At 32.5% G+C, this 24,348-nt stretch overlaps 1 protein-coding gene, 1 long non-coding RNA gene and 1 pseudogene across 3 annotated transcripts in view; 1 reads left to right on the top strand and 2 right to left on the bottom strand.

Moving 5' to 3' along the window:
• The first annotated feature begins 19 nt into the window (after nucleotides 1-19).
• LOC120612488 (uncharacterized) lies at nucleotides 20-24,348 on the top strand. Its single transcript, XR_005655451.1, has 3 exons — nucleotides 20-104; nucleotides 2,045-2,162; nucleotides 23,827-24,348. It is a non-coding gene; the product is annotated as an uncharacterized LOC120612488 (long non-coding RNA).
• The window catches only part of ZFYVE16 (zinc finger FYVE-type containing 16), a 42,668-nt gene continuing 29,511 nt past the window's right edge, over nucleotides 11,192-24,348 (bottom strand). Inside the window, exons 11-18 of one of the 2 annotated variants that reach the window (XM_039874922.1) lie at nucleotides 22,996-23,078; nucleotides 22,112-22,216; nucleotides 21,593-21,740; nucleotides 19,799-19,879; nucleotides 17,242-17,404; nucleotides 16,252-16,357; nucleotides 15,119-15,286; nucleotides 11,192-13,287 (exon numbers count right to left, since the gene is read on the bottom strand). In XM_039874922.1, the coding sequence (XP_039730856.1) occupies nucleotides 13,126-13,287; nucleotides 15,119-15,286; nucleotides 16,252-16,357; nucleotides 17,242-17,404; nucleotides 19,799-19,879; nucleotides 21,593-21,740; nucleotides 22,112-22,216; nucleotides 22,996-23,078 (1,016 nt within the window). In that variant the 3' untranslated portion in view covers nucleotides 11,192-13,125. The remainder of the gene's footprint in view (nucleotides 13,288-15,118; nucleotides 15,287-16,251; nucleotides 16,358-17,241; nucleotides 17,405-19,798; nucleotides 19,880-21,592; nucleotides 21,741-22,111; nucleotides 22,217-22,995; nucleotides 23,079-24,348) is intronic. The other variant, XM_039874923.1, reaches the window with a different exon arrangement.
• On the bottom strand, nucleotides 23,543-23,655 carry LOC120612689 (uncharacterized; annotated as a pseudogene).

Below are 24,348 nucleotides of genomic sequence, written 5' to 3'. Positions count from 1 at the left end.
CGCAGAGGCTGTGGCTCTAGTTTCGCTCGCGCGCAGGCTCCGTGTTGGTGTCTGCCGTCCAATTGTCGCGCGAATTGCTCTTGTGGAAACAATTCCGAAAACAGGTAGTTCTGAACGAAGCGGGTCAGGGAAGACAGAGATAGAGGACGAGACCCGAGCTTGGTGTGGGATACAAATTTCCAAAGTTGAATATATTTTCTTTTTAATTTTAGTAACATTCTAATGTGACATGGAATCATTTCTTCATAACAACGAATGTTTCTGCACAAAAATACTGAACTGACAACTTGAAAGTTTTCTGTCCCTTTTTCTTCTCTCTTTACCAATATTCACTGAGAAAATACCCCCAGCAACTGGATTCTTCCACACACTGCTTTCTTTGCCCTCTATTCCTTACTTTCGTCAGCCACGTTGGGGCTGGAAAAGGGCACCATCTGAGTCAGATACAGCTGTACAGGCCACATAGCTCTGGCATTTTCTAATACCATTCACTGTCAGTTGTAAAATTAGGATAACAATACGTCACCTGAAACCTAACACATAGGCAGCTCTTCTTGCCCCAGCCCTTCAGATTTTAATGTCTTTTCAGACTTGAGTTGTAATTATTTCAATCATCTTCAGTCTTCCCTACTATCTGGATGTACTCTAGCTTAACCGTTTTTTGTTGTTTTTTTTTTGCTTGAGTTTCAGAAAACACTATTAATGACTTCGCTCTCATTTTTTTTAAAAAAGCTTTATTGTTACATGCAATTGATTAATTTGTAGTTGATTTGGATTTCCCTAATGTTTTAAAATGTCATATGTTTAAAGTATACAATTCAGTGTATAATGTAGTCAGAATTGTGCAACCAGCACCACAATCAACTTTAGAACATTTCCCTCAACTCCAAAGCAGTCACTCTTCATTTCTTCCTCAAGCTCTATACAACTACTAATCTACTTTATGTCTCTTTCGTTTTGAGTATTCTCGACGTGTCATATAAATAGGATCATACAAAAAAGTCTTTTGTGACAGGCTTTTTTCACTTAGCATAATATTTTCAAGGTTCATCCATATTATAATGTGCATCAGTACTTTATTCTTTTTTATGGCCAAATAAAATTCCGTTGTTTGCATGTGACATATTTTGTCCATTCATCAGTTGATGGACATTTGTGTCGTTTCCACTTTTTGGCTACTAGTGAACACTGCTTCTACGAACATTCATGTACAAGTTCTGTGTGGAAGTATGGATGTATTTCTCTTGGGTATGTATACACACAAGAGTGGAACTTCTGGTTCATATAGTAGTTCTACGTTTCACTTTTTGAGGAACTGCCAGTTTTGCAAACTAGCCGCACCATTTTCCGTTCCCACCAGCAATATATGAGAGTTCCAGTTTCTTCATAGCCTCACACTTGTTGTTATCTATTGTTTTTTCTTTTATTACAGCCATCCAAGTGGACATGAAGTAGTATCTCATTGTGGTCTTGATTTTCATTCCCCTAGAGATTAATAATGTTGAGCATATTTTCAAGTGCCTATTGGCTAGATGTATATTTTTTGGATATATGTCTACTTAAATCATTTGCTCATTTTTACATTGGGTTATTTGTTGAATTGTAAAAATTCTTTTAAAATCTGACTACAAGTCCCTTAACGGATACATGATTTGCAAATATTTTCTTCCCTTTTTGCAGGTTATCTCTTCACTTTTTTGATTCTATCAGTTGCAGTACAAAAGTTTTTATGGCCTATTGATCATAATAGTAGGTCAATATTTTCATAGATTTTGTAGTAACTGACTCAATTAAAATTACTTTCCACTCTCTAGGTATTTAGAGCCATGAAGTATGTGGCATGAAATGATGATGTCTGAGATTTGCTTGAAAATAGTCCAGGAAATATATATAGGTATCCTCTACTTATTGAAAGTTTGCTTTATTCCATTCTGCTTTTGCAAAAGACCTACATTAGTACCCTTTTTTACAAACTGAATGAAATTCAAAGAAGATTTTCACTTTTATGTGAGAGTGAAAATAACATTCAGTGTTTGTTTTGCAGCGAACCCTTATAGAGGCAGCACACACTCCAAACAAAAAGAGTGGCACCACCAAGCTCCTTCCCTAGGAACCACACTCAGCATCTCGGCATCAAGCTATCATAGCCTTGAACTGTGTCTGTGAGTATCTGTGCTTTATCTTGATTTATTTTGTGCATTTGTTAGCAAGATGTGTCCTAAGGTAATTGCATCTTTGCTTTACTCAATTTCGGCTTATGAAAGGTTTCATAGGAACTCTCTACTTTTAGGATAGTAAAGGGATAAATAAAGCAAAGTGGAAAAACTTGATAATTGTTGAATCTGAGGATTTTGTAGGATGAGTATATGGAGTTTCATCTATTTTCTAAACTTTTGAGTGGAAATCGTTATCGCAAATATGTGTCTAAATACTGTTTTTGGCACAAAGGAAGGGTTCATATGTTAACAATATATGGCATATTGAGGAAAGAATAATAGATATACGGTCTTAAGAGATTAGAATGTGAAAAATGGGCATTGACTTTAGAGTTTGGAGCTGTTTTTGGTGATATATATATAAGTAGGAATAAATAGTGTAATATTAGTTCTGATTAACCCAATATGGTTAGAGGTGATAAGATTATGAATATTAGAGGTATGTATATTATGTATATTAGATGAGGTCATCTGTGGAAGTAGGACCTTTGATTCAGAATACTCTTGAATAAGAGTGTATGTGGCCTTAGAATTTAGTTATATTTAACTCAGCAGTTAAATATATGTTTATATTTATATAAGTATTAATTTACATTTAATGCAATAAATATATTTTTAATAGTTTCCTGGCCTCTATTTTGTTATTGACAAATTTTCTGTCAGCCCAATGGATAATACTTCTAACTATAAAGCAGTCTATTTTTATTCCCTGGTTGCCTCTAATTTCTTTTTAAATATGCCTCCATTGATAGCTTCTACTTATTTTTTTAAATTAAATTTGTTAGGGTAACATTGTTAATAACATTATATAAATTTCAGGTGTACAACTTTATAATATGACATCTGTATACTCCATTGTGTGCTCACTACCCAAAATCTAATCTCCTTCCATCACCATATATGCGACCCCCTTTACCCTCTTCATCCTCCCCTCCCTCCTCCCCTTCTAGTAACCACCATTCTGTTGTCTATATCTATGAATTTGTTTTGTTTTGTGTTTGTTGCTTTTTATTTTGTATCCTACATATGAGTGAAATCATATGGTTCTTGTCCTTTTCTGTCTGACTTATTTCACTTAGCATGATACTCTCAAGATCCATGTTGTTGCAAATGGCAATATTTCATCTTTTTTATGGCTAACTAGTATTTCATTGTATATATGTACTGTATCTTCTTTATCCAATTATCTGTCAAAGGACACAAAAGTTATTTCCATATCTTGGCTATAGTGAATAATGGTGCAATGAACATAGGGGTACATATATCTTTACGAATATGTGTTTTCAAATTTGGGGGATAGATACCCAGAAGAGGGATTGCTGGGTCATATGGTAGCTCTCTTCCTAATTTTTTGAGGAAACTTCTTACTATTTTCCAAAGTATTTGCACCAATTTACATTTCCACCAGCATCCTGCAAGGATTCCTTTTTCACGACATCCTCTCCAACACTATTATTTCTTGTCTTATTGATAATAGCTATTCTAACAGGTGTGAGGTAGTATCTCATGTGGTTTTGATTTGCATTTCTCTTATAACTAGTGATGTCGAGCATCTTTTCATATATATGTTTGCCATCTATATGTCTTCCTTGGAGAAATGTCTGTTCAGATCTTCTGCCCATTTTTTCAATCAGGTTTTGTTGTTGTTGTTGTTGAGTTGTGTGAGTTCTTTATATATTTTGGATATTAGCCCCTTATCAGAGGTATTATTTGCAAATACCTTCTCCCATTCAGCTGTTTGCCGTTTTGTTTTGTTGATGGTTTCTTTTGCTGTGCAGAAACTTTAGTTTGATGTAGTCCAGGGAATTGAGAATTTAAATATTTTATATCTTGTTTGCCTTTAGCTGCCTTTTTTTTTTTAATTTAACTAATCTGTCAAACATTATTGCCACTGACCCAATTAGCTATGTTTACTTTCAGTGATGAATGAATCATGAAAAGAGATTTATGGATTAAAAATTAATCTTAGACATCATCTAGAATATGAACACTGGGTATAGTGAGAAAGGCAATGGTCAGAGGGAGACTTGGGTTCTAGTTTCAGCTTTGTGACCTCTAGCTTTATAAGTAGTCCCGATGCCTAGAAATAGAACTTCTTTTTCTTCATTAATGTTGGATTATACTTTGGATTAACGTTGGATTTATACTTTCTTCTGGGTTTGAAATTATAAGCAGAACCATCAAAAGTCTGCATAATAAATTTAATACAGCTTACTTCATTTTTTGAGAGTCCAAATTGCTAGAAAATTTTTCCTTAAACTTCAATTCAGTTAGTTTCTGGATGTGTGACTTTGGGCAGATTATTCTCTTATTAATTAGTCTATGAAATACAACAATAAACTATAGGGTAATTTTCCTTTTACTCAAGTCTGCTTTGTGTGATACTAACATAGCAATTCCAGGATTTTTTGTTTATTTGTTTAGTTGGTTGGTTTTAGTGTTCGTATGATACATCATTTTTCAACTTTTTACTTTTTAACCTATATATACTATCATGTTTCAGGTGGTTTCATGTTTTTTATCTAATCTTAGTACTTTAATTGGCATGTTAGACCATTTAAATTTAATTTTTTATATTGTTGTATATAGGTCTACTGGTCTGTTATTTATCATTGATTTTCTATTTATTCCTTCTGGGTTTTTTTTTTTTACTGTTTTTCTTTCTGGCCTTCTTCTGAACTATTTAAATATTTTCCAGAATTCCATTTTAATTTATATATTGGCTTTTTAAAATATATGTCTGTGCATAGGTTTTTTAAAAATTGTTGCTCTGGAGATTATTGCATACCAAACTTTTTGCAGTCTATGTAGAATCTTTTAGCACTTCAAGTAAAATATAGAAACCCTACTACCATATAGGTCCCTTTATTATCCCATTAGGATGCAGTTCTATATGTATTAGATCTATTACATTAAAATTCCCATCAAACAATGTTATGCATTTTCGATTTCAGCAGTTATATATATTTTAACAAACTTAAAAGGTGAAAAAACAATCTATTACCATTTTTGTTGCTTTTTCTTCTTTCCTGACATTTTCAGGATTCCCTCTGCTATTATTTCTCTTACCTGTGAAATTTCTTTAGCATTTCTTTTAAAGCAGGTCTACTGACAATGAATTCTCTTTGTTTTCCTTCTTCTGAAAATGTCTTTATTTCACTTTCATTCCTAAAAGATACATTTGCTAGTTAAAGGATTCTAGATTGATACTTTGTTGTGGTTATTGTTATTTTAAACACTGAAGTCATGATATCCAACTGTCTCTGGCCTCCATGATTTCTCATGAGAAATCTTCCATAATTTAAATCTTTGTTCTTTCACATGAACAGCGTGTTTTCCTCTGGCTGTTTTTAAGATTTTTTTCTTTATGTTTGGTTTCATCAGTTTGGTTATGATGTGCCTGAGTATGGTTTTTGTTTGCTATGTCAGTAGACCTGCTGTAGTTACAATTTTATGTAAGTATATATAAATTTATGTCTTTCACCAAATTTTGGAAGTTTTCAGCTATTATTTCTTCAAACTATTTTTCTTCCAGTCTTTCTCCTTTTTGGGTCTCCTATGACATAAATATTAGACCTTCTGATTTTATCCTATGGCTCCTCAAAGTTCTTCACTTTCTTCTACTTTTTTTTCCCTGTTATTTAGACTGGGTAGTTTTTACTGATGTATCTTCAAATTCACTCACTCTTCCCATTCTATTATTAAGATCTTCCACTAAATTTTTTGATTGTATTTTTCAACTCGAAAATTTCCATTTTTTAAAATAGCTTCTGTTTCTTTGGTTAAGACTTCTATCTTTCTATTCAATAGTGTTAACCCTTGCTTTGTGAAGCATGATTAAAATAATTCATGTTAAGTCTTTTTCTGATAATTCTAACAATTGGGGAACTTAAGAATTGAGTTTTGTTCATTGTCTTTTCCCTTGAGAACTGTTTAGGTTTTTCTAGTGTTTTGCATGTTGAATAATTTTGGATTATTTTCAGGACATACTGAATATTATGGCACTCAGTCTTGTTTAAATCTTCAAAAGAATATTTTTGTTTTGTTTTGTCTTATTTTAGCTGACAATCCAGTTACTTCAGACTACACATCCTGGCCATCTTCCTGTGGATTATTGTTCCAACAATAATTTAGTTTTCAGCTCCTTCACAATGCCATTCCAATCTGCCCCAACTGTGCACCACCCAATGGCCAGTTAAACCTGGATAGTGAGCTATACTGTAGCTCAGTATTCTAAACCTTTACTCTCTTTCTGGTCAGTTTCACATATGCACAGCAAGGGAGTGACCCCAGGATTTTATACACAAATTAAGAGGTTCTCTTTCTTTAGTTCCCTCTTGTCTACGATCTCCCTACACTTTGTTTCCAAGATCCCACTTCTTGGTGTTCTTGCTAGAAAGCCAGGGCTCTGGTCTCCCCACCCCATTGCCAGTGTTCTCCCCTGTAGCGTCCACCACCATTGCACCTGTGGATAGAGGGGTTCTGCCTTTTTGCTGTCTCTTGATTGGCATAGAGCAAGGTAAGTCTGTAAGGCTCCACATCAAAGCATTTACACATTGCTCCACAGGGTTTACATATAGTGAGGAAGGGGTGCTGCTGCTTTTCTGCAGCTGTCCTGGAAGAAGGCAAGTAACTTCTAAAGGGTTCTGTCTCATAGCTTTCAACCAACTCCTGGTCCTCTGACTAGAGAGCAAACTATTCCTTGGACTCTTGTGTGCCATTTCACTTGCTGTGTCCTGTTTTTCCGTTAAGTGTCTATGTATAGATTACTATTTATTTTCATCATTTGAGATATGTCTGGCTTCTTGAATCTGTAGTCATCTCTTTCATCAGTTTTCAAAGGTCTACATTGTATTTAAAAATATTTTGTCTTATTCTTCTGCTTTTTCAGCTAAGTAAGCATGTTAAGATTTCTCACTACATCTTCATGTCTCCTGTTTTCCCCATCTTTCCAACTTGTTGCTTCTTTGTCCTGCATTCTGGATAATTTCTCCTGACATATTTATTTATAAATTCTCCCCATTAGCTGTATTCTATTCTGCCATTAAATTTATTTGTTTTAAAGTTGTTTTTATATAGTCTTGTAACATTTATACTGTTCTTTCCAAAATTAGCTCCATCACTTTTTAGTTTTCCATTCTCTACAGATATCTCACACCTGATTTCATTTATTTAAACACAGAAAACATAAATCTAATGCCTAAGTCTATATGAGTTTGTTTTGTTTCTACTAATTCTTGCCTCTGGAGTTTAGTTTCCATATATGCCTTTTTTGTTTGTTTTAGATATATTTGAAATGTAATTTGAGGCTTACAATGAACTTTCTTTCCCATGGAGAGGATTTATATTTTTATTTCTCCTAGCACTTGGAGACATAACCAGTGTGGGACCACCTTAAAAGCAAGTTAGATGCTTAAGATGCTTTGTGTAATGGAGGCAGTTCTAAACTTGGCTATAATTTTACATATTTTATACTCCCATTCATTCTCATCTGAAGGCTGAAATCCTTTGGGGGAGTCTCAGCCTATTGAGGGAAAGTTCTGTGGGATAACGATTCCTGTTAGATTCACTACCTTGTGTGGGCCCTGAACTTTGACATCTGTCTCCCTTACTCCATAAGGTTGCCACAATAAGGCCTCATATTGACTTAACTCCTCTCTTTACCTTTGGATTCGACATCCCTTCCTGTCTTAAAATCTTTTTAAGATGATTTTTAAATTTTAATCAGCTTTGGTTTTCAGCAGGAACATTAATCTAAATATCCTACCATGTAATTTCCAAAAATAGGAAGTTTCCCACAATTGCATTTTTGTTTCTATATGGCCACATCCTACTTTTACTCTTAATATTTCCTGCACTTATCACATACTACTTGTGGCATGTAATCCATAAATGTTGATAAGAAATAGGCTAATTATGTCAGAGTAATTGATAATTTTTAGCAATTTTTACTTACAGCTGCTCAATGATATAAGTATCTTGTATTAGTTATCTAATATTAGTTGCTACAAATAATAAACCACTAGAAAACTTAGCAGATTAAAACAACAGATGTTTATTATTTGACAGTTCTGAGATTTAGAAATCTGAGATGGTTAGTTGAGTGGTTCCCATGAAGTTGCAAACTATTGGCTTGAGCTGCAATTTGAAAGTTTGAGTGGGGTTGGAGGATCCATTTCCACTCGTGGCTCTTATCAGGAGACTTCAGTTTCTGGCCAGGCAGCCTCTCGATGGGGCTGCCCATTCATGGAAACTGGCTTTCCCAAGAATGAGTGATCCAATAGAAAGGCGGGGGCAGGGGAGCAGAGAGAGACAGAGACAGACAGACAGATAGACAGACAGAGAGACAGGAAGGTAAGGGAGAGAGGGACAAAAGAAGAATGGGGAGAAATGCATTAAGATGGAAGCCATAGTCTTTTATAACATAAATCTTGGAAATGGAATCCCATCCTTCCGCTGTATTCTATCGGTAGCAAAGACCAACAATAGTACAATGTGGGAGGGGATTACACAAGGGTGTGAAAACCAGGAGGTAGGGATCATTGTGGGCTGTCTTAGAAGCTGTCAAGATCTTATTTTACCAGTAGAAAGAGGCTCTTTCCTTATTACATTTAGAGGTTCATAATAAAGCACTTGAATTAGACCTATTTCTTCATTTGTAAAAAGCATGAAAATAGTCATAATTTTATCAGTGCAAATGCAGAAAGTATTTCCCAACAGGTGTTACATATTAAATTATGTATCATTCCAAGCTAAATCCAAAACACAGAATATAGATTTAAAACTAATAATTGGTAAAAAAAAAAACAAACAATGAGTCAATTAAGTGGTACAGATAAATTTAGAAGGTGAGGCTTAGTGTCTGGTAGGAAAAACATAAAGTTTTTAAATACAGCTCAAATAAAAAATAACCTTGCAAGTGTTTTAGTAGTAAAAGTTTTGTTAAGAGAAATGTAGTCCTCCTACTGAAACATATGGTCATAATTCCAACAGTGGATTTTCTTTTTGCCTTTTTGCAATAAGATGCTTTTATCAATCACTGAGTAAAAATGTTTGAGAAGCAATGAAACCTTTAAGATTGTAAATATAAACCACATAACTCAAAGTAATTGAAGAGTAATTGATACTGTGTTCTTCAATGTAAACATGCTACGTTTTTATAAAAAATAAAGGGAAGAAAAATATATAGTATATATTTGTATTTGCTGCTACTGCACCTAAACCATGGGAAGATACACAAGAAACTAATAGAAATGATTACTTGTCGAGATTGAAGAATGGGAAGAACAAAGTAGATGTGTACAAGGTGGGAGGTAAAATTAACTCTGTTAAAATTTTTAATATTTTTTTCTGATATTTGAATCATGTATATATATTAAATATATGAAACTCTTTTTAATCACGAAGAAGAAAATTAAAACCTAGTATGGCTTGGAAGTTTCTGATTTAAGATACTATCTTTTAAATTTTGAGTCAATTTATCAAAGTTATGCTTGCTATTAAAAAAAGATGTTCTGTTATTTACAAAATACCTAAATCCAGGCTGTTATAAACTTAGGCAATTGAGACACCACAGTCAGACTACTACTTTTTTTTTTTAAGACAGTTTCAATAATATATTCAAGATCATGCAGTTACTAAATGATGGAATTGGTGTTCAATCTCAGGTTTTATGTCTGCAAAGCCTATATTTTTCCTTGCCTTTTCCTGAAGGTATTATTTTCCAAACTTGGTCTTTGATATATGTGTTTCTCTTTATCTGCATTGACCCTTCCCAGTTCCTTTTCAAGAAAGAGAACTCTTCCCAGGGGTAATGAAGGCAGTCCTCACTGGCTCTGCTTTTCCTTTCCAAAGCCACTTCTCAATAGCTTCTTTGAACTCTCATGAGTGCTTCGGATATATCTTCTATTTTTCCTCCTAACCATACTGGAGCTGGATTTGTGAGCCCTTGGAAAACTCCATACACACTCTTCCTGACCAATGGATCAGGAAGTTAACATTTTACCACAATAAGAGGCTTCTTATTTGGATAACCTCTCAGATGTCCATCCCACAGAGTAAACTCAAGGATCTATAACTTGTAGTCCCCTTACTCTTTCCTCAGAGCATAGCTCTATGAACTGTGTGCCTCATTATCGAACACTTAGATGCTGCCTGTGGAGATTTTCCTCCTGTGGAAATTTTCTTGACCAGAATATACACTTGCTTCACCTGTGCCCTTGCAGGTGTCTTGCTGTCCTGTCCTATGGTTATACTTTGATGATTTGTCTCTCTCCAGACTAATATCCTTCAATTCACCATTATCTTTGGGATAATGTCTAACCTCTTACAAATAACATGCCAATGTTATTTGCAAACTAGATTCATTGTTTTCTCAGTTGATCTTTTACTCCCATTTTCTCTTCTACTCCTTGCTTTAGCTTTCCCTGCTTCAAATATGTCAACTACTCACCCATGCTTTCTTGCTTGCTTGCTTTTGATTTTCTAGGCTACTACTTTTATAGTTAAATTTTTGGTAAAATATTCACACAAAACAGAAGACTCTAAAGTAAATTGCCCTAAAAAGGAAAGTTTGGTCTTTTTACACATTACTACTTTTCAGATTTTCAACTCTTGCCTAGACAAGTTTAATGCCCACTATCTAACAGATTCTCAGGCTGCCTTCTCATTACTGGTATGGCTATCCTCCTGGGTTGTTTTCCAACTACCTAGTCAAGATCCATATCTCTATTATAGCAATTACTTTTACTTTGTTAATGATCTGCTTCACATAAGCAGCTCTGAGAGAAAAAGAACTATTTTATTCATCTTTCAACCAGTGAAGGCTAATAAAGTGCTCTGCATATGGCAAATATATAGACACAAAGTTTGTTGGATGGCTACAGAAAACAATGAGTTAGATTTTACTTCATGTTTCAAAATTCAGAGAGAGTAGTATTAAAAGGCATGAAACCAAAAACAGATCATTGCAGAAGTGAGTATAAAGAACCATTGTATTTTTTCAGCTTTAAAAAATTAAAATTTCAAATTAAGTACCAATGTGAAGAACATGATCAAATAAGTAACAAATGCATTCAGAAACATACATCTACAAAGAATACTTTAAAATGTGCCTCCAAAGGCACATCATTCCAATTTTTATTAAATGTAGAGATTTTTTGAAAACAAATCCAAAGCTATCCCATCATGGAAAGTGCCTTCCACTATTTGGTTATTTTAAGGTAAGTTCTTATTCATAGATTGTGCAATAATTTATGTTGCAAAATAAACATACTATATAAAAACATAAATTGTGTTTGATATATAATTGTTTTTACCTTATACTGTTTCAATAAATTTCATAAGTTATTACCTTTTGCCACTTTATTTAATATCTGCAACATTTTACATTGTTTATGAAGGAGCTTCTTCCAGAAGACTGATATTCTCCTACATACTGTGTCTTTGGCTAGTACTACAGATGTGATTCAAGAGGAACCATATGACCAATCTGATTAAAATTCCTAGTCTTTCCTAGCCTGAGACCTTAGTTCCTGAGTTATAACCCTATGTGGTCTTCAACTGAGTTGCTTCGTATTTTTCTTAAAACAGGGCTATTTAGTATAATTTCTTTTTCTTGAGATATACAAGTGTTTTTGATACAAAAACATATATTCCACATAAGAATAAAGCATCAAAATAATGATATTTTATATAACTTAAATGACAGGACTAAAATATGCCCATTTCATACTTTTCTTATTTTGCTCTGTGAAGTAAAGAGGAAAGCTCTGTAACAGTTTTAAATACATAGAATTTAACTTATGTTAATATTCTGTTATAAAAAAATAACTACCATATAAAGAATTTAAAATATGCAAAAGTAATTAGTTCATTAAAATCTGTATTTAAAACATTCGTGTCAATGAAAATATGTAGACTTGCCAAGAAACTTTAAAGGTTTAAAAGTAAAAAAAACAAAAACAAAACAAAACAAAAAAAACAACCTGTTTCAGGCTTCATTTATTGCTACATAATGACTATTTCGAGGGTCACCTGGCCTGTCGTCAATCACTCTTAGAAGTGGTAAATACAGTGGTATACTTTGGAAAGAAAGGAGAAAAACTAATGCACTGCAATATAAAAATATTACCCATTTATAAATTATTAAAGATTTATAAAACACATACCGAATCACATTCTTGCTATAAAAACATAAATATAGAAGCACAAAATCCTGAAGCACCCACAATTATTTTAAGAATACCTATTTAATCAAGAAAAAACCATATATGTGTGTGTGTATACAGATATATACACACATATATATATAATTTGAGAAGAAAGAAGACAAAATTCTGATTTTAATCCAAACAGTTTATCTAGTCATGGAGGTAGGTCACCACTCCAATTACACAAATAAGTTATCTGCCTTATTCAAACAATTATATTAAGTCTAAGATCTGGAAACTGGTCTATGCCACTGAAATACATTTTTAATAGACTTTAGAAACCAGTAATCTAACTGGCATATACAGAAAACAGTTATTTCCCTTATGAGGTTACATCTGAAAAGAACCTTCATTAAAATTGATCTTGGAATAAAGAGGTATACCTAAGTGCAGATACTTTGGCATAGCATTTGAATAACACAGGAAATGCTACAAATTTTTTAAAGACAGAAGAAATCCTTGTCTTTTTAGTATTTGTATTAAGTGTAAAGCTTCAAAAACTGGATCTCTTCAATTTTCAGAGATTTAAATTGTGCTAATGATTTAAAAAGATCATTCCTGACTAAAAAGCAAAGCTTATGTGTTTCAAACATCAAACATATTTACTTTTAGTGTTTGTGGCATTTCAGGTTTAGTGCTAGAGTTAGTTTTAATAAATCAGTTTGCAATATGTAATTTGACTCACTAAAATCTTTTCACTAAAAAAGATTTTCTATAATGAAAAACACTAATTCTATTTCTAATGGTAAACTAGTAGAGTTGGAGGTCCCACCATGGATCACAGGGATTAGAGCACTATCAAGGTCATTTAGATAATGCTGAGGAAGTAGTCGGCCTTCAGATCCTGCCTGAAATTCAACCTGAAAAAAAAAAAAAAATCTGGATAAGTCAACCCTAGAAAATGAGCAATCTTGTTTAGCTCATGTAAAATAAACTAAAAATATTCAGTTTAAGAATGTTAAGAAAATTCTTGAATTTTATTCATAAAATCTTATATTCTCATATTTCTTTTATCCATCTACTACATAAATTGTAATTTTCTTTGTCACAGATGTTATAAAAATAAAAAAAAAACTGTTAGTAATTCGTTCTTTAGGTTTCTTCTCAATGAACACGTGAACATATTGGAGGACTACCAACATGACTTAAATAAAAACCCCATGGTATTAAAAAAAAGTAATCAACTTTAAAATATTTTGTATTTGTTGTTTCAACATTCAACATTTGAATTTAATGTTGCTGGTGAAAAGTACATTTTAATACATTTGACTAAAAACATATTAAGAGTGTCTACTCAAATAAATAATTATTGAAAAAGGAAATTTTAACAGTGAGATGAAAATATAAGTTCTTTCCAATAAAAACTATGAATGTAACACATCCTGGCTGAAGAAAAGCAAATTAGCATATGAACTCCTTCATATGAGATAAACCATTATAATGAAGAACCTGCTTCGAAAACTATTATACTGAATACTGGAAACAGAAATGCACATTAAAATAATACTAGAGTACCATTTTCCACCTATCAGATTAGCAAAGTTCAAAAGTTTGATTACATACTACTTTGATAAGGATGTGGGGGAAAGGAATGATCTCATTGTGGTAGAAACATAAATTGGCATAACCTCTACTTGAGACATGGTAATACCTATTGAGTACATACTTGGACCTGACAATTCTACTCTAGGAATGTTTCCTATATACTCATACTTATGCAAAAAGAAAATATTGTTGATAACCTAAGTGTCAATCTGTAAATACCGAACATGCATAAGAATTAGTTAAATTACGATATATTTATATATAAACTACTACTATGCCACTGTTAAAAAGAATATGTAATAACATGAAATATCTCTAAAGTACATTAAGTTAAAGAAGGTAAAAAAAAAAAAAGCTATGTAAAGGAGGAATGAAAAGGACATACATACTTATTTGCATGCATAAAATCACAAAGAATACGTAGAAATGGGTAACATTTGATTGCCTACCCAGAAAGGAAGAATGAGAGGGAGTATGGAGGTGGGCACTAGAGTTTGGAGATAAGAAAAGGAAGGAGATCTTTCCAAATCTATTACCTTATACAACTCTACTGGGCACCATTTACATTGTAGCCTGGAGTTAAGGGGCCAGTTACATAGGCTACAGCGTGAATGATGCTCTCTAGAAATGTTCAATGAGGTGATCCTGTTACATAAATACTTAGACTTTTGTAATTTTAAATCAATCACCTGACTATAGTATCTATTCAGAATAATAAACTTTAAAACCTACTTATCAAGCAGGATTGTTGTGGAGCAGGGGTTAGCAAACTATGGCCTGAGAGCCAATCTGGCCCACCGTTTTTATAAACAAAGTTTCAATGGAACACAGCCCAGCTTGTTAAGTTTACATACTGTTTATGTCTGCTTTTGCACTATAATGACAGAGTTGAGCAGTTGTGAAATAAATCACACAGCCCATAATGCCTAAAATGCCTAAAATATTTAGTGTCTAGCCTTTTACAAAAAAAAAAAAGCTTGCTGACTTGCTGTGGAGGGTAAAGGAGATAATGTACATGAAGTGTACACACACTGATGTTCAACAAATTTTAGTTGTCTTCATCTCAAAATAAAAAGTTAAAGAAAAAGCTTTTAATTATTTTATGATACAATCATTTAAAAAATACATCACAAAAACATGCCTCACCATATCAGTGTCAATGGAAACTCTTAGGCCAATTTTATTCATCCCATTACTCTTTAGAGTTTTCAGATGAGGGCACAGTGCAGCACTACATGCCATGGCTATTTCTTTTGCAAATTGATAACGAGTTGCTGAAACAAATAAATCCTGGTCCTTTAGAAAGTAGAAGACCTGAAATATATTTAATTAGGAAACAAGTCATAATTAAAAGTATCTTTAAAAATGCAACAATTGCTACTTTCAATTTAGCTTTATTAATAAAATTCCAATGTTAGTGCCATGAAATTCACTAGTTAGGAGCACTATATATATAATATATATATATTTTATATATATATATATATGTATATATATTACATTTATATATACACAAACCCTGATCTATACTATAAAAGCTTAAAACCAAAGGTTTTAATTTGGGAATGCCTAAAGTTAACCTGTAGCAATGAAAGCCCTGTTAACTCAGCTTACAGAAGGGTACCAATGAACTCATCCTGTAAGACTGCCATCCTATAAAGACATCTTAATAACATTAAGATCAAACAAAAAATGTCCTATAATTTCTATATCCTTTGTAATTTTTTATCTATCTTGCACATGCATAAAATCACAAAGCATACATGCACAATGAGTAGCAATGACTGCCTGACCCAAGAGGTAGAGTAAGGAAGAGTATGGAGGTGAACTAAGGGTTTGGAAGTCTATAGTTTCATATACCCTTCTTAAAAAAAAAATTAAAACATGCAAAAATAACTTTCACATGTGAATGCTGATTATAAATTGATGTCAAAATATTTTAATTTTTGTAAAATAAGAGAAAATGAAAGTAATATGATCAAATAACATCTTATTACTATATAAACAAAGATGGCAAGACTACCAAAACTTAACTGTGAGCTGGCAGGCAGTACTATCATACAATAACCTGAAATAATCCTATGGAATTCCAAATTTGGTATTATAAAAGGCAATCTGGGGTGGAAATCACGGGTGTGTCTCAAGGTGCAATGCAAAAAGTTTAATACGCTGCACTTAAACTATTCAGTGGTTAAGTACTGCAAAATCTCCCAGTTAAAAAAATAAAAACCATATCCAACCACAGCATGTAAAGGGAAGGAATCTTCTTTCTCAGTTACCTCCGTACACTTTACAATCTTCTCATCAGTTTCAAAATCTGCTTCCAGTTTTATTTTTTCACTTGGAAATCCTTGTAATGACAATCCATCCACGGAACTAATAATACTATAGAATAAAACATAATACAAAAGAATTATGAAATGAATTATTATATTTGAATAAATGGAATAAGAACAATTATGAAGTTATAAATTTAAAGCAGTAAGATATCTCAATTATATACAAAATAATTAAAACTGTAGTTTATATGCATTTACCAAGATTTCTTGATTATATAGCATATTATACCTACTTTTTCATATGTTCAATTCAGACCTGCAATTTAAAATACATTAGTCTCATAACAGAAAAGCTGTCTCATGAATTTCAAAACTCTTTTGGAATCCTTCTGCATTAGCCCTCTACTTTGCTTCAGACCCTTCAGCTGGTTAAGGAAGGAAGGAAAGGAAGGAAGGAAAGGAAGGAAAGAAAAGGAAGGAATGAAAGGAAGGAATGAAGGAGGGAAGGAACTGAGAAGAAGGCAGTAATATTCTGTAAAGTCTCTAATGTATATATTATTAAATTTAGTTGTTTGTATTTACAGTGAATCAATGTAATACAAAATAAACATCCAAAGGGAATCTGTTACTTGACAAAAATAGGTACCATACAACAGGAAAAGTGTCTTGCCTTTCTCAACCCCTGACATCAAGCCCACACTACCACACAATGGACATTTTGTCATCGGCCCCCTCCCATCTCACCACCCTTCAATAATTTATAGCATTCTCACAACCAACCAACCAACCAACCAACCAACCAACAAACAAACAAGAGGCTGGTTAGGCACATGTTTAAAAAAAAAACAGGCTGCATTCATTAATTGGACTATAAGCATTTAAATTCATGGGATAATTCTATATTCATAAAATATTTCATTTTATTAACTAGATGCTTTCATCCTTCCCCCTTCCATCAAATCAATTACATTGTAGTAAAAAGGTTCCTACCCTCCGTTTCCTTTTTCTTCAGAATCTACCCAGCAGATATCCACATATTCTCTCAGGTCTACAGCATCAACTTTCCCACATGTAATTTTAAAGTCTTTTTGTTCTCGTAGAGCTAGCCGCAAGCCATCCATGGTCTCTGGAGTTATCTGTACCATTAAGCCATCTAAAAATGAGAGTTATAGTTCATATTTATTTTACTAAATATCGATTTATATGTATGTCTAAGCCATAAAATTTGTATCAAAACATGTTCTGTGCAAGATATCTTTTAAGTCACCTGTTAAATCATCTTAATGGTTGTTTTCTATTAGGAAATAAGAAAACTATATCACAAAGTTAAAGTTTCTTTTTTTAAAGGTAAAAAATAGTAATTTTTAAAATGGTAACAAATATTTTAACCATTAAAAAAATTTTTTTAATGGTTAAAAAAATTTTCATTTCTGACTATAATGCTAAACTAGCTCTTTCATAACAACCAACCATAAAACCAGAAAAAATGTATGAGGCAATTGTTTTAGGTAGTGGACAACAGGAAGTGCAATACCATGGTCCCTAGAGGAAAACTCAACAAGTAAGCCCACCATTATTGCCCAGGCTCTCTGCTTGGAGACAATTTCTAGATAGTGATCCATTAAGTCTGTAATGGCCCTACTAGACTAAGAAGCCAGAAATAACAGTCCGAGGAAGCCTGGAATCTGGGGTCAAGACACTGAAAAGGTGAACACCAGAAGACTGTGTAAGGGTCCCTTTGCGTCCTTGGAGTAGAACTGAGGAAAAGCGCTGGAGGTTCAATTAGCAATGGCCAATGATTTAGTCAATAACGCCCATGAGAACCGCTGAACATTGGGGTTCAGACAGCACACTTCAAGGTGCTAGAACAGTGATGTAATGGGAGGGTGGTACATATAGAGAGGGCATGGAATCTCCATGACCCCTCTCTATACATCCTATATGCATCTCTTTCATTTGGTTGTTCCTGAGTTATACTGCTTTATAAATGTTTTATGATAAACCAGAAAACATATGCTTTATAATAAACCAGTAAACATAAATGTCTTCTGAGTTCTGAGAGCCATTGTAGCAAATTACTGAACCTGAGGAGAAGGTGGTGGGATCCTCTGATTTACGCTCAGTTAGTCAGAAGTACAAGAGGCCCCAGACTTCTATCTGGCATCTTGTGGGGGCAGTCTTTTGTGACTGAGCCCTTAACCTGTGGGGTCTGTGCTAACTCTGGGTAGTTAATGTCAGAACTGAATAGAATTGTTGGATACCCAGTTGATGTCAGAGAACTAGAATTGATGTGAGGATAAAAACCCACACATTTGATGTCAGGTGGTGTGAGTAAAAAAAAACTCTCTAATAGGGAGTACTGCATTTGAATAGGAATTGATGCTGGATCAATTCCTATTCAAATGCAGGAAAACATCAACGGATTCACACCTTATACATGCATATAAATAAATTTCAGATAAATTAAGGACCTAAGTGTTAAAGGCAAAGCTTTAAATCTTTAGGGACAAAACAGTAGAACATCTTAACAATAGGATAGAAACTTCTTACATAAAAAAATATCAACTGCAAAAGATTAATAAATAATACTGTATTAAAATGAAGACCTATTAAAAAGATACTATAAAATAGTGGGGATCTATAATATATAAAAAGCTATGTAACTATAAATCAGAAAAAGACACGACACAATAGAAAAATGGGCAAAAGATGTGAACAGGCATTTCACGGAAAAGGTAACGTATATGTCCAGTAAATAGGTCATAAGATGCTCTACTTATTAGGATACTGTAATTATGACCATGTTCAGAGATACCTATCAGATTGACACAAATTAAGTAGTCTGATAAAACTACATTTGAAGAACATGTAAATCAATGGGAAATTTTATATATTTGGATGCAAATGATTTAGCATTGTCTTGTAAAGCTGAACATTTACTAATCTATTGGCCAGGAAATTCCACTCCTGGAGATATATTCTAGAGAAACTCTTAGACATGTGCCCAGTGTCCATACACATACACCAATAAGAATGTTATTAGCACCATTGTTCATGATAGCAAAAGAAGAGAACAAGCAAGATATTCATGATCAGAAGATAAACTGTCATGCATTCACAAAATATTTAATAGCATTGGAAATGAATAAGCTCTAATTGTAACAACAGCATAAATTTTAGAGACATACTGTTATGTGAAAATAGTAAGTTCCATAAGACTGTGTAGAATATCATTTTTATAAATCTCCCAAATGAGCATAAATAAGCAATGTATACATGTTTATACAGAGTAAAAAAAATTAACCAAGAGAATGATAAACATAGTTTTCAGTCTAATAATTAATTCTTGGAGAGAGGAGGAAAAAGGCATAAGTAGACTCAAATATTGGTCACGTTCTCGTTCTTGGGCTGGGTAATGATTTCACAGAAGTTTGTGGTACTATGCCTTGTAACTTACATATATTCTTTTATATAAGATTAAATAGAGTTTCAAAAAGAAATGGAAAACATCTTTACACTAAAACAATCTTAAAGATGAAACTCATACCTTCAACTATGCTGGACTTAGCAAGAAATCCTGAAGATGCTTTTAGAGCTCCATTGAATACTACAAAACTTGCACCTGTCACTGATAAAAAAATACAAGTTATGTTTTAACTTGCTCTATTTTATGTTATATAACTTTTTAAATGCATAATATGGAGCATGGCACATTTTAAGTACTTGATAAATGCCATGACCATACCACTTACATTAGAAAGCTAATAAAAAAAACCCCAAAATAATGCATAAAGATAATTTAATATTTGTATCTAATAACTGGTGGACTATTGTACTACTTAAAATCTTTGTGTCTGTGTCAGATAGGGTGTGAGAAATTGAACATCCACTACTGGTGAGAGCATAAATCAGAACAATCTCTGGGAGGACAACTTGATAATTATCTATTAAAATTACAAATACATGTATGTATTCTTTGATGCACCAATTCCATTTTTAGGAATTAATGGAATGTATACAAGGCTATTCACAGTACATTACTATAAACAGGCAAGGAATGGTAACAGCTATATCTATCGATAAGGGACAATTAAATGATGTATACATATAAAGTGGAAAGTTATATGGAATGCAAAAATTTTTTATATACTAACACAGAATAATATCCAAAGTGTGTTAACAAAAGAAAAAACATAGTGCAGAATGGAATAAATGTTATGATTTTTTTTAAGAAAAAGAAGGGGTGTGTGTGTGTGTATGTGTGTATTTGCTTAAATATATAAATAAGCAAAAATGTCTCAAAAAGGAAATACAAGACTGATAAGACTGGTTTGGTTGCCTGTGGAGAGGGGAAGAGGGTAGCCTGAGGATCAATGGAGGAAAGGAGATTTTGCAGTGTAAATATTTATACCTTTTGAATTTATACCAAATATATACTTATAAAACATATATTAAATAGATGTTAAATTTTAATGACAAAACTATCAATGACATGTTAAATGAAAAAAAGCATAATACAAAAGTATATATATCCAATATAAAATTTATATATAAATATATAATATAAAAATATATAAGTAAAAAATAAAATAGATAATAAACATATAATATAAAAATACATATGAATAAAAAAGGAAAAATAGTAAAAATGTCAACGATAGCCATATCTTGGCATTTTTTTTACTACTTTTTAAAACATATTCTCCAAGCTTACTACAAATGAGTACATATTACTTTTATAATCAGAGGAAAAAATGTTATAGGCTGCCAAAATGACTATTTGAAATACGTTATTTTATAATGCTATATTAATTTTATGAAATAGTTACTAACTTCCACTTAACTTTTAATTTGTTAGGCTCTCTACTGCAAGTTTGGTAAGCACAGCAGTCATGAGGTCACTGAGCCAGAACTGAGAGTAATGTCACTCAGATATGCTACTTTATCACCTTTATAATTTTTATAGCCACTTACAGTTTTAGAAATCATTCTACATTCTTATCTGTCCTGTGCTCCCCTAAATAAGAGGGTTGAAGCAAAGAGCAAATAAGGGTGAAAAAAACCTCATCCCAGAGAAAAATAACTGAAAAAAATTAAGACTTCCACCATATAGGACATCTTAAGCCTGAAGATATCTAGATACAGTGTTGCAAGTCTTTAATTTAATTAGCCCAAGAGAAAAACACAAATTAGAAGCAATTTAAAAATCTGTTTGTGTAGTTAAAATTTTAAAGAATACTGTTTTATCACCAACAATCAGCAAATAATAAAATATATATATATATATTTCCACTTTTAAAGGAATTCTATTTATCGAGGTGGTTTAATAACCAACACTCACCTTTTCTAGGATGGCCAGTGGCACTGTTGGCCTGTGTTTGATAAACTCCATCATTCTGTATACAGACTAGATGAGAATCTGCTTCTGTACTAAAACTAGCTCCAATACTAATGACATGCTCATTAGAAGAATTTATTACTTTCATTACCTGGGGGGAAAAATGCTCTTTCAGAAACACTTTTAACATCTTATACCTTCATCAGTTACAATAATTGAAAGAGTCACATTTCTGACCAGCTTCATAATTATCAAGCTTTGGTATGGACAACTCCCTAAGAATGTGACAGAAACAAATGTATTAAGATAAAATCACCCCAATTAATAGATAAAACAATAAAGAAAAAATGAAAAACAGGATTAAACAAATGCTTTATTAGCAAACGAATCTAAAATTTCAAATATTATATTTTGCCATTATAAATTAAGATAGTCTGATTCAAAACAAAATTTGACATACTTCTAAGGAAATCTAATGTTCAATAATTATCTTCAAAATTTGAATAAGGCAATTATACTCACATCACTGTATTTTTTCCGAGGTATTTTTATGCAACTTTTCCCCATTTCCATATGAATCAACAGCTGATCTATATTTTGCAAGGTATACTGGTAATTTCGAAGGTCCTACAAAAAATAGTGACACTTCCATAAAGCTTAAACTACAATTCACATTTACCCATTCATTAAATCCTTTTTAAAGAGTATCCATAATTTTAAGAATTGTGATACATAACTGTCAAAATGCCACTCAGAAAGCAGTGCCAACTTTAAAAAACCAACTAATCAATCCTAAAACCAGCTACTCCACAGTAGTAATAAAGTATACCATTCTCAGGAGGAAGTCTATAGAAATAGGTGATCTCCTCTTTCTAGTTACAGTACTTCCAAAATAGAATACGTCTTCAAATTTAATATTATAAATAAAAGCAAATCCAATGAAATACTTTTTTCTGGTAAGAGGTAAACACAAAATTATAGAAATCTGAGGTAGAAGGGATCCTGAGACATCATCTAATGCAATCCTTCCTATTGCAAATGAGAAAACTTGGGCCACAATTTGCTCATAATCACCAAACTTGACTTTACTAACACTTTTTTACTAAAGCTTCAAAAGCTTCAACATCTGTGTGGATCTCATATTACCTAAATGTGTAAGCACTGCAGCAGAATGAATTGAAAGGCAATTAGAATCAGGTACACATAAATTAGGAGATGTGTTCTAAAAAGAATTCATTAAAAACAGAGCCCATTTATGTTAAATGAATTAGAATTTATTGTAAATAAAAGTTTATTATACCAAATATGCCAAATCAAAATAGGAAAATATAAACGTGTAAAATTTACTAAATAAGTTTTTAAAGTAACAATATAAGAACACTTAATAAAATAGTTTAGTTACTCACAACAAGTAAGTTCATAATAGTGTGTCCTATTTCTCCAAACAGAGGTTTTCGGCCTCTTATACTTGTTAGAGGGGCCGGGTATGCTATACATAAGAAAGGAAAACTGGTTACCATCAGAAAAAATAACCCCAAAAGTGCTGAATTTACTACCTTTAATTCTCATTTTTCAAACATTATGGATGAATACCACCCAACCATTTATTTGAGGAAAGCAAGAGATGACATTAACCCACACTGTCTATTAGATGGTACACTGAACTGGGAACTTTACATACATTATCTTATTTAAACCATTTAACAACTGGATGAAGCAAGTATGTCTATTCCTACTTTACAAATGGGAAAGTAGAGACACAGAGATTAATAAACTTGTTGATGATGACTAGTTAACAAATGGTGAAACAGATTTGAAACTAGGCTTGCCCGATTCCAAAGCATTTTAATCTTTTTACTATATGTTTCCACAGAATTATGACAGTTGGAAAATTACAATAATTGGCTAGACCCCTATTAACTCCGATAACTTAAAGAGAAATATGAAGAATTAAAGAATTTTTTAATGGAAGGCTTCACAAATTTGCATGTCATCCTTGTGCAGGGGCCAGGCTAATCTTCTCTGTATCATTCCAGTTTTAGTATATGTGCTGCCAAAGCAAGCACTAAAGAATTAAAGATTTTTAAGGCATGTACAATTAATGTTCAATTATGCTAATTTATGGATGGTATAGTAAACTTATAATTCTGAGGTAAGCATAATAAAAGAGAAGTCAATCTAGAGAAGGAGAAGGGCCGTGAAGTCTGTCACCTAATTACTTTTCTCTTTCTCTTTAGGGCACTATAAATATCATGCACCGAAAAGAAAAATACCTTGTTGGTATTTATGCAACAGGGCCTCTAGAAGAAAAGGAAGGTGAAAAAAGGAAGGTAAGACTATTTCTATGATGATAAAAAGCAGATACATTTTTAACCTTTGGCTTAAGCCATAAGCAAACAAAGCTTTCTAATACCTATTATACAAATATACTTCCTTAAAATTTTAAGCAAACATACCTGACAATATGTACTTTAAAAATCTTAAGTCAGAATAACTCACATCTTTGCTATTACAAAGATACTTTATAGTTTTCAAAAGAATAAGTTATTTGGAGGACAGAGAGTATAAACTGGAAAAAAACATGAGTGGTAAAAGATGAAATGATAAACGATATGATTAAAGTAAATGCTGACTTTACTTCATCTTTTATAAATGAGGGAGCATCCTTATAACTTGACAGAAGTAATTTTATTTAAAATACTATTTTTAAAAGGTTATAGCTTAGAATGACATCTTGTCAGAGTTACAAAGGTACCTTT

This window comes from Pteropus medius, unplaced genomic scaffold (assembly GCF_902729225.1).
Source record: "Pteropus medius unplaced genomic scaffold, Ma_sr-lr_union100, whole genome shotgun sequence".
NCBI lineage: Eukaryota > Metazoa > Chordata > Mammalia > Chiroptera > Pteropodidae > Pteropus > Pteropus medius.
This window is presented reverse-complemented; position numbering and strand designations above follow the sequence as displayed.